Source organism: Festucalex cinctus, chromosome 20 (assembly GCF_051991245.1).
Source record: "Festucalex cinctus isolate MCC-2025b chromosome 20, RoL_Fcin_1.0, whole genome shotgun sequence".
NCBI classification, from domain to species: domain Eukaryota; kingdom Metazoa; phylum Chordata; class Actinopteri; order Syngnathiformes; family Syngnathidae; genus Festucalex; species Festucalex cinctus.
Window position 1 is genome coordinate 12,600,295 of NC_135430.1, and position 17,935 is coordinate 12,618,229.

Consider the following 17,935-nt stretch of genomic DNA (forward strand, 5'->3'; position numbering starts at 1 on the left):
TCATGTGAAACTTCACTGCTGCTGCTAAGTCTTAAAAACTTATTTGCTGTATACATGTGTAGTATAGTTTGTTGATCCGCAAATAAAATATTTGCTGTACTCACACTACTTTTGTTTCCAATCCCTATTGATTATTCAAGTATATTTTCCGAGTACGGCTGCCAATTAAACTGCTGCTCTCATTCTGCTTAGTCGTATTCCAAATAAATATAAACACATATATTATTGATTCTTTGATATGATTATTCCTTGTGTACCTTTTCTCTCTCCATACTGCCGTTCAACAAAAAAACTTCATTTCCCATTTGCGCGATTAATAAAGGCTTCTTCGATCTTATTCTATGTCTGACACTATGTCTCATTTCTTATCTGTTCAAGTCACGGCAATCTTTACAAACCATCGTGTACCGTTTGGGCCAGACACTTCCTTTAGAATTCATTTCCATGCTCAATAACAGCCGAGGCCTCCGAAAAGGCATTGTGGAAGGCAGCGCGCGCTATCCGCTGATCTATCAACGTGATATTTCCCCGAGGGCTGCAGGGCCCGCTAAGCCCTGCTCCTGGATCTCCCGCCCCCCTCCCGGCACCGTCAAGACTTTAATGATTAGAGTCATGAAGCGCCGCCCCGAGCCTTGGCCTTGGGGCAACATCCAAGTCCACCTCATAATTCATTCGAATTTTCCGCCACCGAATGGGAAGCCGAGCCCCGGCCTGGATGCAGAGGGGAGATACCGACGTTTTTTTTTTTTTTTTTTTTTTTACGACTCGGACCTCTTTTTAAAGTGACAATAATAAGAGGAAACATCAAGAATGCACACTCTTGCACTAGGGATGGACACAATCAGAGTCCGATTAGCTTAATGCTAACAAACAATGCAAAGCGCCATTGACATGCTGATAGTTAGCAACAGGTGTGGCGCAGTAAGCATATATAAGATATTTGAACGCAAACTACACATGTAGAATGATATGGCAATACTCACAGGCAGATATTCTTTATCCTCTGTGAAGAATGAACTAGTATTACAATATTACAAATACTACTATATGGCAGGCTTACTGAAGAAGTACCGTCTACAATTCTACATGTACATTATTCTCATAGACAGAATGTCTGTAGTACACTGCCCCCAGGTGGTCAAGGTACGTGCACCAGAAACAGCAGGACAATGTCAACTGAATTAGCCAAAAAGTGTTGAACTCTCACTGACTGCATACATTCATTCAAACGACATTGCACTGTTGACATGCAAAAAATAATAAAATAAAATAAAATAAATAAAATAAATAAATAAATAAATAAATATATGAGCTTCCTGAATGTGTTTCCTTCATCAGCCCGAAGACGAATAAACCAGATTAAATACTGAAAATGTTAAGTCACACGAGCTAAATGTGTTCTGAGTGCCACCGAGGGCACAGCTGAGCCCCAATGCGGTGAATCAATATTTCTCCTGGCCAGCCAAGCCCACGGGGATGAGGAGGAATAGGTCACAGTGGCGACTAAACGCATCTTGACAATAGAGTTTAAGCATTCGCACCCCCGCTTAATCCTGGAGATCTTTTTGATGGGTTTTACAATATGCTTTCTATGATGCCCTCCATGCTTCTTCAAAGCGTGTGGGACGATACAACTATACACTTTTTTTTTTTTTTTTTTTTTTTTTACAGCCTCTCTATATGGAGACAAATCGGCGCTCTTTATGCTTGAGGTAATTCTCTGTTCCAGCAATTTAGATGCAGCTCTGGATGTGTGAAGTTTAAATTATTTAAGGTAGCAATTCTCATTCACACCCTAAGCACAACTCAGTTGTATTTAACTTTAGAGTCCAATATGCTTGTCTTGAACAGCTGTTTGGTTTTAAATGTTTATTTAGGTGGCCGTTAAAAAAAAAACTATGTGCAATAAATTTTAATTGAATCAGTATTTAAGAACAGTGTCCATATTTAAGTGCAGTTTTTGATGAACCCTTAGGCCTACTAGCTACTGTATTATAATTCTGGTCATAATGGTGGAACTTAGTGAGGAAGTAAAGTATTTTTTTATATGATTCCAAGTGTATCAATCATACAAGAACTATTATAGGTAGCTGTAAAGATTCTTAAGTATCCTTCAGTTTAACCAGCTTTTATTTAGTATTTTAGTTTTCAATTCTGCCATGAGTTGGAAATAAACAAGTGAATTGAATAGAATATCACATGTAAATTTAGTAAATACAGTAAGAAAGGTAATTCAATTAAAAAACTTCATATCATGGACAAAAATGAGGCTGAGTGTGTGCGTGTTTATCCAATGACAGACTACAGCTCGAGCACGCCGGCTCCCGATTGGCTAACGGTTAGCGTAAGAGGGGGCGTCTCCAAACCTGATAGGTTGCCGTGGCATCGCTGCCGGTGTCAGTGCCCAAGCCGGAGAGTTTCTCTTTCATGCGCAGGTGGGAGCGCTGGCGCACGCAGAAGAAGGTGGCCGACACCGCCAGCACCACCAGGATGAAGAGCACGCACAGCACCGACAGAATCACCAGCTGGCCCGACTCCACCCGGGTCTCCTTCACCACCGGGATGTGGCTCAGGCTGCCCCTCTGTGGACACGTGAGAGGGGGGGGGGGGAGAGCGACAGTCAAAAACGATTCAGCATTTACATATATTCACACATTTGTGGTTATCAAACCTACAGCTTGTGGTCAAGTCTTTTAAAAAGTCCAAAAATAATCATAAAATGTTATATCAAATTATTTTATTAATATTTTGCACATTTTAAAAAAAATGTTAAAAAAATATATAGTTTAATAATATTCATCAAAAAATTAGTTATTATTTTTTGGTATTTTCTTTTATTTTTTATTTTTTTTATTTTTTTTATTTATTTATTTATTTATTTATTTTTTTGCTGTTTTAACATTGTTCAACTAAAGTTATGGGCATCCTACTGCTTGAGGGTCAACATTTAGCCAAACAAAAGCACTGAATGCAATTTGAAAAACAAACAAAACCTACGAGGAGCTGCTACAAAAAGCCCTCAAACATTTAACCCAGACATGCTTATAACATGCCATTATCATTTTCATACTTTAAGGCTTCTCTTTTGGAACAAAAAAGGGATTCAGCTTGTCCAGCTCAGTCCGTGCCCCCCCCCCCCCCCCCCCCTGCTCATTAGCCAGCCCATAATGTGCATTCAGACAAGCCGTCGTACCCCAGCCCCCCCAGTCCACGACGGCCTCCCACTACAGACATTCACAATCCCATTTGGAGTTGGCAAGGCCAGGCCAGGCGCTGTGCAGCTGCATAGAGGTCGGCAGCCTAAGAGCTTGCGAGCTTAATTAGCTCCTGGCTGGATTAGGCTGTGAAGTAAGTGCACGGCCAATGGATAGCAAAGACTGAAATACGGATTAGAAACAATAAAATAATAATTTTAAAAAGTACAGTTCTGATCCAAAGAGGAAGAAATTGTTTGTTTTTATTACGACATACAAGTTTGTTCAGCCGGGGATTTTTTTTTCTTCCTGTAATTAAAACTGGAAAATAGAAGAGATTGTACGAGGTCTTATGACTAACACAGCAGCTGCTGTCACACGACACTGAAACAAGTTGCTTTGTGATTCCAAATATACAATTGTTCAGGGATTTCTTTTTTTAAAAGGAGAAATAGCACAGAGCAGATGCCACAATGCAGTCCACTAGGCCTTCTGAATAACATGGCAGATACTTCCACAAGTATACTACACAAACTACCCTATGATCACAAACATACATTTGATCAGTCGCTTGAAATAATGAGAAATTGCATTGAGCAGATGAACTGAATGCAGCGTACAGGACGACAGTTCCCGTCACATGTGCACAAAAAACAGTCAGCATGTGATCACAAACTTACAATTGTGCCTTAGAAGATGAGAAAGCACTTCAAGTGACACTAAAATGAGCCACCACATGATTACAAACATACAATTGTCCAGTGATTTGAAAAAGGAGACCTTGCATCGAGCAGACAGACAAGATCTTACGACTAAAAAGGGAGCTGCTGTCATGTGTACACTGAAACGAGTTGAAACGTGATCACAAACATACAATTGTTCAGTGACTTAAGAGGAGAGATTTCATAGAGCAGACACACGAGGTCTGATGAGTACCACAGCAGCTCCAGTAACACTAAAATGGACTGCCACGTGATCACAAACATACAATTGTTCCATTCCAGGGACAAGTAGAAATTGATTAAAGCAGAAAACGAGCCACATTGTGATCACAAACATACAAAAGAAGAGAAATTTCATAGAACAGACACACGCGGTCGAAGTAGCACACTAAAATATGCCAAACATACAATTGTTCCATTCCTTGAAAAAGCAGAGCTTGCATAGAGCAGAGGTTACATACGAGCTGCACCATGACCACAAACATTCAATTGTTTATAGTTACTAGGAAGATGCTCATAAATAATACTGAGGCACATGCTGCTTCACCAGGTATACAATAGTGAATCTTTGATATGGTGTTTCAGTTCAATTGGACAGAACATGATGCTTTTGTTGGCTTTAAACGACCTCGTTTTGATGTTTATTTGGTGTATTATGGTGAGGGAGAGGCGGGTGTTAAAAACTTTTTGGAAAATCTGCCATAAAGGCTCGACATGCATGCTGATAATTGGTCCACCGCTGGCCTTTTGCTTTAGTGATAAATTACCAATGCTCCTAATTTTAACAGCATAATTACAAGCACTAATTGAGGGGATTATAAATGATACATGAAATGTTACAGATTGTTTTTACCATAATTACATTTGGACACTGAAGGACACAAAATGTCTGCAAAATCACCACATCTTAACCCATTTAAAAAAATAAAATAAAATAATCAGTAACAAATACGCATTAGGAGGCACCTAATAGTGAAAGATGTGGCAAGTCGACATCTCGTCAGAGCATTTTTTTGGGGAAAAAAACCCCCAAGATGCTTCTCGCTTGACCTTGCCAGTTTTAAGGTTTTTTTTTTCGATAGTGGGCCAGACCGCCGCTGATTGCTGGTCGTTTCAATCAAGGATCGGTGCTTTGAAGGGGATCGGACTAAGGGGGGAGAAATGGCGCCCATCCAAGCGGCGACATTTCCATTGAGAGGGTTTATTCTGAGAAGCCATTATAATCCTCTCTAACATCACAAATACATGAAGAAAACAAAAGTCACCATGTCGGAAGGGGGGGGGGGGGGGGGATTCAATCCTACTTCACTGACAGCAAGAGTGAAAATTAAAACATTTAAAAAAAAAATAGACCAAGACCGAGCCTCATTTTTTATTTTATTTTTTTCATTTTACTACAAGCAACTGAGACGTGAGAATAAGTATATTAAAGACTGAAAGGAAAATTAGATTTTGGAGCACAAAATGTTCCAACAAAGATGCAGCCTTATTAAACCTATCCATCAGAGCCAAGAAATTGTGGTGCGTGCGCACCTCCCGGGGGTGCGTGGGATTCAAAAAGTGGAGAGATTTTCTGGTGTAAAAATCTCAGCACAAAAAAAAAAAAAAAAAAATCCAGTTCATCATGATAGCCAGTTTTATTATTTACTTTTATGAGGGGGTGCGCCAACTCGGTCTGGATGATGAAGGGGGTGCGTGGCTTTAGATTTTTTATTTTTTTTTATTTTTCTTGAAGAGGGGTTGGTTCATGGTCAAATATCTTGGAATGATTCCATTAGACTGAATGCTTAGGTCTTCCAAATACATTTTTTGCTGAGGTGTTGTGTCAACCTCGTCTGGATGTTGAAGGGGGTGCGTGGCTTAAAATTTTGGGAAGGATCTCCAAATTCTTCTTCTTATTATTATTATTATTATTATTATTATTGTATTTTTGACTGGCTAGTTCATGGCTTAATATGTTGAAAGGACTCCATTAGACTGAATGTTTAAATGATACAAATTGTTTTTTGTGGGGGTGCGCCAACTTGATTTTCAAGGGGGTGCGTGGCTTAAAATGATCGAGAAATACTCAATTGACTGAATTAAGATCTTCAAAATGATTTTTTTTTTTGGGGGGGGGGGGGGAGGTGTAGATCATGGCTTAAAATTAGACAGAATATTTAAATCTTCCAAATCATTTTGGTTGATTAGTTGGATGTTTTTTTGTACAGGCAGTACGCAGCTTAAATTTTATGACAAAGATTTGATTTCCCCCCCCAAGGGCTTGGTTGGTTCATGAATAGTATTTGAAAAAGATTGCGTCAGACTGAATGTTATCGTCTCTGTTTTTGGCGGGGGTGCGCCAACTGGATGTCAAAGGGGATGCGTGCGACGAAAAGCTCCAAAAGTTCAGGAACGACTGAACGTTTATGTCTTCCAATGAAGCTTGTATAAAATAGATAAAAGCGCATCTTTCCCTGCCGTTCACAGCCCGGCCGTGTTAAATTTGTCAATCGAGAGTAAAAGACCTGGGCCAGATGGACTTTTTTTTTTTTTTTGGTGAGGGGGTGCTTTGGATTATTCAAATGAAGGGAGAGGAAAGGTCAGGCTGTGGTGCATTGACTCACGCCAAAATGCATTTTTAGCGCAAAAATTCTTTGTGATAGCGTCACATGCAGTAATTAAATACTAGGATAGTCTCCTACTTTTCAAAACTCAAAATTTGTGCAGTTTGAATTCATTTCATGGAAATGATGTTCACTGCAACTTAAGTCCCTGCTAGGCAGTTTTGTTATCATGGAAAATTAATGGTTGCATTTTGCACAATCTACACACCCATTTGTATGGAAAAAAGGTAGAGGGGTGGGGGTAGAGGGATGTTCACCGGGAATCTCACCAAAAATCATCACCAACACAAGTTTTCAGCGTCGTTCCTCAGCTGAATGCAAAATTTCTACATGCAGAAAACATCAGGGGGAAAGATCATAATAATTACCGGAATCCATGTCGCCGGGCAGGATAGACGGCGTCTTCTTGTATTCCAGAGGCGCTTACTACACACTGACGCCGGTCGTGGCTCCGAAGCGCGTTTATGCGTCCCCGGGCCGCCCACTCCCTAACCCCCACCAGCACCAAAAAAAAAAAAAAAAAAAAAAAAAAAGTTCCCCAGTGAGGGTCTCAACAAAGGAGCGAGGGGGAAAAAAAAAAGGGGGGGGGTGGCATTAGAAAAAGGGGAGAAGAATGCGGGATATGCCCGCCTGATTTTCCGAGCCGCGGAAGAATGTGCAGAAGCCCCCGAAGAGCGAGTCCATTCAGCACCGCCGCCGTCCTGGTGAAAAGAGACGGGGAGGTGCTGAGCTCCCTCTTCTCTCGCCTCTATCTTTTTTTTTTTTTTTTTTTTTTTTTTTTTTTTTTTTTTTTTGAGTAAAGGCTGAGCCCCTCCTTATATTCAGCCCCCCTCCATCGGTCGCACATGTCATATCCAGGGGTTGCCATGGCGACGCCTCCACATGTTGTCGACGGTGAATGTCGGAGGAGCGATGCCTGGCTAATAGGCTTGCGGGCCGAAGTGGGAGGATGAGGGGGTGTCGATTGGGGGTTGAATGGACGCAGGGTCTCGTCGCTCATTTGTTGAGCGACCGGGGGTCTCTGTGTTTGCTGTGCTGTTTTCTCAGGCTTCTTTTTCTCTGAAGAGGAGCTTGCATGATTCCTCAAAAGTGGCGCCTTTTTCTCACATTTTTTTTTTTTTTGCATTCAAATCCAGAGTTGTGAAAAGTACCCACACTCGCTACTTAAGTAAAAGTACAGATTATCCTGTTCCTATGCTAAATCAAAAAACACTGAAATGTACTTAAATGCGAAAGAAAGAAAAAATAAATGTCACGTTTGCTGTTGAAGTGCTAGCTAAGAGTTCTCATAGCTTTTCTAGCATTGTGAATTGGCTCACGAAAAATACTAAGTGAGATAATTTGCTTACTGCTATTTCTCTTTTCAGATTTGAACCTTTTGGTTTTTAGGCTGACACAAGACGCAACACATTCACGACATTGTGAACTGGCTAGCGAAGGAATGCTCAATTAGCTACCTTAGTTACTTGTGACTCTTTTCAGATGAGAAGTTTTTGTTTTTTTTGCTGACATATAAGAGTCAACGCATTTGCCACAAATCATTCTTAGCCAGCATGAAACAATTCCCCCATATAAGGCCACAACAGCATTAGAAAGTCAATGTTAGCTAACTTAAAACAGCTTATCATTGCTAAAAAGTTACTATAATGGTCCAGCAAATGGTCAAGGGTAGCAAGTCGCTAGTGTACTTTCAATGGCCTTATTGAACAAATAAGCACATTAACACCAACAAACTCATTCACTGATGTCCATGATACTACAGTAAAATGTGTTTAATATGTAAAATCAATTTTTATGTGATTACACAATTGGCTAAATGGTATGACTCAATTCTGAAAGTTAAAGGTTGGCAAAATTACACGTACTGACTTATGTATACTTTTGAGTTACGGTACATCATAGGAACAAAATTCCATTCTTGTAACCAACATCATCAAACTATTCATAAATAAGACCATATTTGGGTTCCAAATCTTTTGCCATTGTCGTTATGCTTCCTGGTTTCCGTTCTTCCAGGTCGCTGTTTGTTTCTACCCAATAAGACCCCAATATCTCATTAAATTCAAATCACAACTTTACCTCTTTCTATGTATTTTCTTCAATGCGTCGCTTATTTTAACAAAGTTAAGGAATAGAAAGTAAGAAAGTAGGCGCAGTGAGTTTAATAAAAAGTGAGAACCAATCACCGATCTGATAAGAAGATTTACCAAAATATTTATTTAAACAACGTACTCTTCATTCAGCTATTCACCAAACCAAAATATGCGTCAAATTGTTGGCCATTGAAATGCATTGAGGAAAATACTAACAATTAAACCCTAAAAATTCTCATTTATAAACAGAAAATGGGCCGAAGAAAATGACACCCAACCAAATTATTTCAAATATTGGAAAAGAATAATTGAAAAATCCAACTGTATATGATGTTAAACTTTCGATTATTAAAAATGGCAGAAAAAAATGCCCTGAATTGAACGTGATTGCTGTAATATTTTATTTCGCAGGTCCGATCAATTGACGTCATTGATCGATTGGCAAATTATGACAAACGATCACCAATATTGCATATATCTGCCGATCCGATCCAGGCAATCAAATCTGCATAAAGTCATATAAAAAGTACAGATTGGTTTTCAAATGTAGGCTGTTAAAATATTAAATCTTTGTTACGTCCCACCACGCTTCAAATGAGGTTTTGAGAGGCTAGGGGTAAAAATCTAATGTAACAGCTTCAATGTAAATGGCGGCTAATTGTTCAAACGCCTCCAACATCTGCCTGCATCGAGAAGAAGAAAAAGTGCCTTTTTTTTTTTTTTAATAGCTAAAATGCTATCCTAATGAGCAATCTTAAAAAAAAAAATCACAAGTGGAGAGCAACAGCTGTACTTAGCAGAGAGAGAGAGAGAGAGAGAAAGCAAGCGGAGGATTATGGAGAGTACAGAGAAAGAAAAGGGGCGGTAAAGAGAGGAGAACAGGGGTCCTGTCAAATGCAGATGACGAGTCTTTGGGGAGGGGGGAGGAGGTGGCGCTTGGAGTTAGGGAGGGGGGGGGGGGGGGGGTCTCTCTAGTTTATTTTTTCCATTCACAGAGCACCCCCACCTCTCCTCTATTGTCCCTCTGTGTGACAGCTGGAGGTGGCAATGTGAAGAGGAGAACAAAAAAAGGAGTAAAAAAAAACGAGCTTGCTGACCAGCGCGCAGTGTCCAAAATGTGAAAAAAAAACAAAAAAAAAAAACACGCAACACCTTTGGAGAACATTCGACGAGTCTCAAACCAAGCAATTGGGGCAGAATATTAGGAACATAATAGAGAAGCGCAAGAAGTACTGTGAAAAAAATTATGAAAAATTTTGACAACCCTCGTAATGATACTACTTAATTCTCAGTCAAAGTCAGTTTTTTTTTTCTCAATTTAAAATTGCCATTGGATTTTATTATTTTGGTTTATGACATGCATTAAAACATCTTCCACTCCTCTGATATCATTTTGTCACCCTCAGCGACAATCTCTGTCATGGCCCCTGCACACTTGTAGTCTCATTTAACAGGAATTATTCAAAACTTCTTTTACCCGCCTGCCATCGGGCACAAATGTGGTCCATAGCAGGCTTATCTGCAGCTGAAGAGAAGAATTTTTGCAGAGATTGGAGACGGATTCAAGAGCAGACGATTAGTGTGACTGACGTGGAGAGGCTTTTTCTGACTGCAAAGGATCCAAAGCTATCATTTTTGTCCTCTATTCTTTACACCCCCGGTCAACCACCTGCCAGTACAAGATGACAAGATTTTACCTCCTCCCAGCACCACTGCCAGGTGTGTCAACCACGTCAGACAAATAAATGCCTCTCTCAAATAGACACATTGGTTTTCCCATCAGGGAAAAAAAAACAACAACAGACAGCAACTGTAATTACCTCTGTTAGGAGCCAATGTGGACTCTTTTGCTAACCAAAACAGCAGCAACCTGTCAAAACGTTCTACAACGATTCCTTGAGATGCTAGTAAAATTTGTTCTGTTCCCTTATCGAAAAGAAATGCTTCCGGTGGGCGTGGCTTAGCAAAGGGTCAATGAAAAGTTTGCCGCTTGTTTCCTGTCACAAACCGAGGGAGCAAATGGAAACATTTTCGCACGTTCTGAGCGCGAGGCCTGGCACAGCATGCTGTCACAAGTCACGTCGCATCCGCTCCCCGGCGGGCGCCATCTCTAATGGCTATCACGCCGTCAGCGTTTGACGTGCATCGATACGTTCGGACAAAAACCCCGACGAGAACCTACTGAAACTCTCCCATGGTCACTGGCTGTAAAAAAATATAGATATATTTATGGCGTCACGCCTGCTTGATCCGGCAGTAAGTACTTCTTCAAGGTGTCGCGTTTTCCGACAGTCGCCGAGAATCCGGCGAGGCTTATCTGTCCGAGCGCTCCTCGGCGCGCGCCGGTGTTTGCCTCCGTGACACGTTTCATATTTCTAATAATGAAAAAGAAGAAGAAAAAAAAGCAGATGGAGAAGCAGGTGGACGTGTTCAAACAACAACGGAGGGGGAAAAAAAAAGCGAGGAAGGATGAATGTTAAACAAATGTCAGGATCAAGTGCACTTCCTGGAATGGTGGCGGTGGCCACCGAGAAGGGATTAGGAGACAATAACAAGTTGGATTATTTGCTTTCACCTTGGCCGACTGTTTACAAGCACGCCACTGAGCATTAATGCACAGCCGCTCATATTTTGCTTGGAAATATGAAGACAGTGAACCACTGAACTATTTGTGTATTATTATTATTTTTAAACATATCTTCCTTTAGTGTCTGAATTATGAATTAAAGTTTCACATTTGGTGAACAATTCTTCCAAAAAGAGGCTTTAATGCTACTCCCAGTCATTTTCAGACTGCTAGCTTAATGCTAATGCTAAATAGCATCTGCTGTACATTGCGGAGCTGTTCCCCATTTAAGTAGCGGAGTGAACACAAACAACATACAGTAAAATATGTAAACAAATATAGCAGAACTCAGTCATATTCTTTATCCCTTGCAAAGAACGACATATTAATGCCGTACTGATGAGCTGGTAGGGATGTAACGATAAGTGTGATATCGTGATATCAAAACTGCCACAATATCGTCGTCGTCAAGTTCACAATATTTAAATGTAACACACCTGTTAAAAAAAGTCAGGATGATTCCCATTTGTGCAGTTCCAGCACCCTCTGGTTGTTTTATAGTGCAATTTAATTTTCATTAGGGATGTTTTGGCCCTTCCATGTTGAAAAGCGACACTAATTGTCAGATGAACTGGAACGCAATATGCCTAATATCTGTGTGTGCATTAACAACATAACATAATAATAATAAAGTAATAATAATAAAACAACAACAATAATAATAATAATAATGTAACATTGCTGTTATGTACAAAAGCACATTATTGTGCTTTTTTTTTTTTTTAAGTATGAGCTAATATTTTTTACAATAGTGATTTTTTTTAAATATCGTCAACCTCCCCACAATATCGTGATAATTATCGTATTGTGAGCTTCATGTCGTGATAATATATCGTGATGTTTGGATATCGTTACATCCCTATGAGCTGGGAGGATTTTTTTTTAAGTACGATATTAGGGTGGTGTCAATTCTTTCACGGACATCTAAAGGGATTCAAATGACAAGATAATGGTGATTTCAACCCAAAATGGCGGCTTCCTACGTTTTTTTTTTTTGGCTAAGGGCAAAATAATATCAAAAACACTGCTACACACTTTTTGATAGAGTTTCTATAATCAGCAATCGTGCCCGTAGACGATTACAACGTTTCGCTTCCTCACAGCTAAGGTCACACAAGATGTTATTTTTTTCCCATACTATTTATCACATTCCATTTTGAAGAGCCCATTGTTGAGCATGTGTGGGCTGCCTCCTTCAAATGTCGTCGACGTGACAACCGTAGATGGGATTTTGATGCGTGCCACTTTGAACCGCTTGGCATAGGTATAAGACGTGTTTGACTGGAGAAAATAGCAGACTGGCATGCGTGCTTAGTGCAATTCAGCTAAATCGGGACCTTTTCTAGGTGTTTGATCAACAACTATTTGGAAACTGGCACACAAGCAAGATACATTCAGGGCATTCTTTTTTTTTTTTTTTTGCTGATGATTGCATCTAATGGATGAGCGGTGTCATTTTTTTTTGCATTTGATCTCAGTGTAAGTTACGCTTCAGCACCGGAAGGCACCGCCTAATGCGGCGATATTACATCAGTGCGATGCACATCGGAATAGTTGGGAATGTAAGCGGATAAGCAACGCGCTTGAAAATAGATTTCAAGCCCAGAAGGCGCACCCCGCGTTAATATCACTTTAGCAATACCAGCTGATGGATGTGGGGCTGGGAAAAAATAAAAATACATTTCTTTACCGCATTGTAGTTCAAAGCGAGATCCTCCATCACCTTCCCAAACGGAGCCTCGGTACTCGTGATTTTTTTATTTTTTTTTAATGAATAATTTATTGCAGCCAGTTTCAAAGAGCCCAGCTGAATCTCAAGTATTTCGGGTATACTTTATGTCGGTTAAATCTGCAGGTACATGATGCTAATGCGAAAGCGTAAACACTATTTGCTGACATTAGACTTTGTTTGTTAGCTGGTACTCTGGTAGTGTAAAAATATATGCACCTACTACTAGTCATGACAGAGGGCCAGAAAAATAAAGAACTTAGAGTATGCTGCGAAACCTGGAGCAAAAATCAAACAAGTCTAGTTGAGTCAAGTCATTATTTGTGTTGAGCTAACAATAAGTAAAGTCCGACAATTAGGGCCTATGCTTGCTTTAGTTACCGGTAGCCAGAGGTGGGTAATCCAGGTCCAGAAAGTAAAAACCCTGCCACAGTTTGGCTTTAGTCACAGGAGGTTCTACTTGACCGATTGGTAAGTAAAATGTTTACCTGCTGGTTGAGTAGATGCACCTGTGGCTAAAGCCATACTTTGGCAGGGTTTTGACATTCTGGACCTGGATTACCCACCTCTGCTGGTAGCTGGACTAAAACATTCACTATCACAGATTTTAGTGGTAACAAAACTATATGCTAGTCCTATGTCAAGTCATACAATTAGCATCTATACTTGCTTAACACATTCATTGCCAGACTAGAAAAAAAAATGCATCATTTGACGTCTTTTTCCGTCAAAGGCAGTGAATGAGTTAAGTTAGATTGACTATAACATTCACAATCAAAGTTTCTAATGTTAACAAAACCAGTCTCTGTATTGTCTATTGCTAATATAACACGAATATTGTCTTCTCAATTAACGTGTGTCCAACATGAAGCATAGTTCATGTTCGACCATATACCAGTTAGCTAAAATATAACGTTAGCTGTCATTTTTAGTGTGATGGTGTCGTAGTTGTTTGAGCCACAAACCTTGCTCATGCCATTCATTTTTTCACAGTTTTGTATAATATAGAAAAATGTTAGCTTTAGCTCGTTTTCATTCAAAAACAGAAGAAATTGCTCACGACCTCGACAGGCAAGACTTGTTAGGTCATATAGATTCAGTCAAAGCTAACTAAGTCAAAGTGAGTCTCAAATCCTTTAATTGAAGACATATTTCTCTAAGAGATGTTTTAGTTTTCTTCATAGTGTGTGAATGAAAATTAGCGGCAAAGAATCGCCAATAAATTCTCAAAATTTGCCTCCACTATCTTTGTTCCTTGTCCATTCATTGGCATTTGCCCCTAATATGTCGTGGCTAGGTCCAAAATATGATGCATGATTATTAAAACATGACTTTCTGATTAATGATGAATTCTATTGTATTACAGATAAAAGAAGCGCTACCACTAAAGGAATCACGTCCAGAGTTAAACGTGGACGGGAAAACAGGGAGCCTTGAATTGTTTTGTTTGAATACAACCCACGCTACTTTTAAACTATTATGTTCTCGGCAGGCTCGGGGAGAGATAAAACTGCAATTAATTTTAACAGGAACGCAAACAGCGAGACAATACATCAAGTCGCACGAGTAGTGGCGGCGGCGGGCAGGGCCTACGTGAGCTGCGGCATGACGTAGCCTTCATGATTGCGAGCACCGTTGCCGGAGACTTTTGTTGGGCTGGGAAATTGTGATACTGAGAGTGACGGAGGAGGGACGAAGAGTCATGTTCAGCAAGGTGGTGGGATGGGGTTCACGAGCGGGTGTCTTTTCTACGCCAACTGATTTCCCGTTATAAGTTCATTTTTGAAAATGTTACAATTAATAAACCTATCTTCATTGAGTCAAGTCACATATTTTATATTTGAAAATCTCACAGCACATCACAACTAAAAAACAAGGAAAGCCCACTTAGCTTAATGCTAACAAACAATATAAAATGAAAATGATTTGTAATCTTTCTTCTGAATTTTCTATACTCGATTGCTAACCAAAACAGCAGCATATAAACCGTGTCAATGTGGCGTGCGACGATGCGTACAATGTGATTCAAGAAGAAATGCAGCTCAGCTATTTACTGAAAAACTGACCGTTCAGTTTTTGTGCTTTCTATGACACCACAAGATGGTGGCAAAGCCCTGGCTTGTAGGAAAGTAGTAATTGGTGTCAAGGAAGTACGGTAAATAAAATACAAGTATAGAGCCATAAATACGGTTTAAACTACTAACATAGGCAATTAAAAACCGTTTTAGGAGGGAGAGTGAATTTCATTTTTTTTCACTATTTGTGGCAAGTAAATCAATTCTCAATATGTGTGAAAACTTGACTGGTTTAGTGGCGAAGGTCCCGTGTGTGGACTTGTTCCCGGACTTTGGCCATATTGAGAGCACCTGCCCGAGCATATGCCGCCATGATCAGCCAAGGACTTGCGTGAGCGTTGCGAACGATGTCGAACCACAGGGGGCAGCGTGTGATAGACAGAAGGGTCGCGTCCTTATAGTCGTGCGTTTTTCTTAGCCGCGTCCCCGGGTGAGGCTTTCTTCTTGCCCCTGGTATCGCCATGGCGACGGCAGCGTAGGGGTCACTTAGGGGGTAAACTTGGTAAACTCGTCTGGAGATGTGTCCTCAATTGACGAGTCGCCCTTCTGATTTCTCTCCTTAATTACTGTTAATCGGAGGAACCTTGGCACATACTAATGAAGCCGGGACAATTTGATGAGGGACAGATCACACATACACACACAAAAACCCATTCACCCTGTTGTCCTTTCAATTTTGCTGTCATAATATAAAAAAAAAGAATTACACATCGTGTATTTAAAACTACATAGCCACTGCTAGCTTAATGCTAACATAGCATTCACACTTGTGTTATTCCGATTCTTCATTTCACTTATTCTCCTCATTTTTGTTGCCGCGTTTAAACTCCCACATAATGCAACCGATTTACACTGTTTCAATTTCGACATGCTCCAAAAGTTCACCCCAACCGGGCTTGTATTTTCCTCATTCAACATACTTACAGTTTTCCCATAATTCAACGTTTTATATAATAAAAACATCCGATTCATTTTCTATGGGACAGACTTTCTATGTCAGAACTCCACTCCCTTAAATACCGCTCACCATCATTTCCAGGTGGTTGATACTAGAGTGGTGGTTCAGTTGGTTGAGTGGGTTGTCCAGTGACCAAGAAGTTGTCAGTTCAAATCCCAACTCTGCCCGACCCTTGTAAATGTGTCCATTTACTCAAGACACTAAGTGGTATTCATATATACTAAATATATTAGGGATAGACCGATAATCGGCCCCGGCCGATTATCTGCGCCGATATTTGGCATTTTGACAAATATCGGCATCGGCCATTTTTTGAATCTGAAGGCCGATAAAGCTCACTGAGCAGGGGATACTTGCGAACGTAGTGAATTTGGGGTTTTCATCAGGATTTGTAAGATGTTCGCAGTCAGTTTTTATTTGTCGTAAACACATTTGGAACATATTCACACAATTTTTCACCGCGAAAATCTTTTTGAAACGTTTTTACGAACCCTAACAAAAACCCCAAATGAGCTACATTCACATGAATTTGTTACTCAGTGAGAAATTATATATAGTTTGAAAGAATTCCCCCCCCCTCCCCATTTTATTGCAAATGAATATCGGCTTGAAATATCGGTTATCGGCCGACTTGACTACAAATAATCTGTATCGGTATCGGCCTTGAAAAAACCATATCGGTCTATCACTAAAATATATCATAACAGTATATAAAATCCGCATTCATCTTCATTGACAGCTTTGTATTCCACCGTATTCAATACAGTTATGCAATGTTTCAAAATGTTTCCCAAATCAGCTATAGCTCATTGGTTAAAGCAGGTGACGAGTACGTGGGAGAGAGTTTGTATTCCGTTTGGAGCAGATTTTAATCCAAGTTTAATTTAATCTAATAATCATTGTCCAATTATTTAACAAGCAATATATTCAAATAATATATCTGTGAATAAATGAAAACAATGAATAATCATATTTGCTAATCGTGATTTAAATATCAAACAATTGTGATAATTATTTTTTGCTCAGGCCTACTAGAGAGAAGAGGGTGCTCAAATTTTGCCCAAAATCCAAAACATTAGAAGAAAAGTGTACCTTAGAGCTAAAGCAAGCCCATCCTAAAAAAAAACAAAAACCAAACCCCCCTCCTCGTCTACATCCGTCTGCGCGCCACTGCAAACAAAACATACGGCTGATCGCAAACAGAATTAATTATGACTTACGTCAAGTTTTTTTTTTTTTTTTTTTTTTTTTTTAAATAGCTCGGCAATGCAGAGATAGATTGACGTCTCATTGTTGCAAAGGCATACAATCAATCTGGCCTATTTTCACCCACGAGCATAATTACAGCGCGAGGCCTCCGCTGAAGCCGCGGTGATGCCTTCCCACTCCCTCTTCAATGTAATGAACTGTGACTGGCGTGTGATTGCATGCATTCAAGGACGCCACTTCCCAAGATCAACAAGCAAGCGGCAATTAAATACAATCCTTTCTTCTTGTTCTGGATATTGACTCCAGCCTAAGTACGACATTTAGCGTTGAAAACGGGACACAAAATCAATATTTCAGTGGGTTTATGCGGGTCCGGCTGGTGTCAGATTCTGCTAACGAATAGATAATCCCATTTGTCGGTACAGTGAACGCACGTTCAACCGTGGGGGATACTTTTCAGACCTGTCTACAATTGGTGAGAATCCGTGATAGAGAGAGATATTAGTTTAAAACTAATCATTTAAACACACATTTTAAACACATTTTGAATGTATTTGGACACAAAGAACAAATTGCAAGCTTAAAATGTTCAGAGACTGATACCTGTATGAGTTTCAAACTCTTCAGCAGTCACCGACACCACGGGTACGTTTGATACGTAAAATTCTTCCAAAAAAATAATGACAGATCATTTTCAAGAAAGACCATTGTAGAATTTTTCCT

General features: G+C 39.9%; 1 protein-coding gene across 1 annotated transcript in view; it reads right to left on the bottom strand.

Annotated features, from left to right (window-relative positions):
* The window catches only part of ptprn2 (protein tyrosine phosphatase receptor type N2), a 128,251-nt gene that overhangs the window by 29,347 nt on the left and 80,969 nt on the right, over positions 1–17,935 (bottom strand). The window contains exon 12 of the mRNA XM_077509083.1: positions 2,367–2,582. Within this exon, the coding sequence (XP_077365209.1) occupies positions 2,367–2,582 (216 nt within the window). The remainder of the gene's footprint in view (positions 1–2,366; positions 2,583–17,935) is intronic.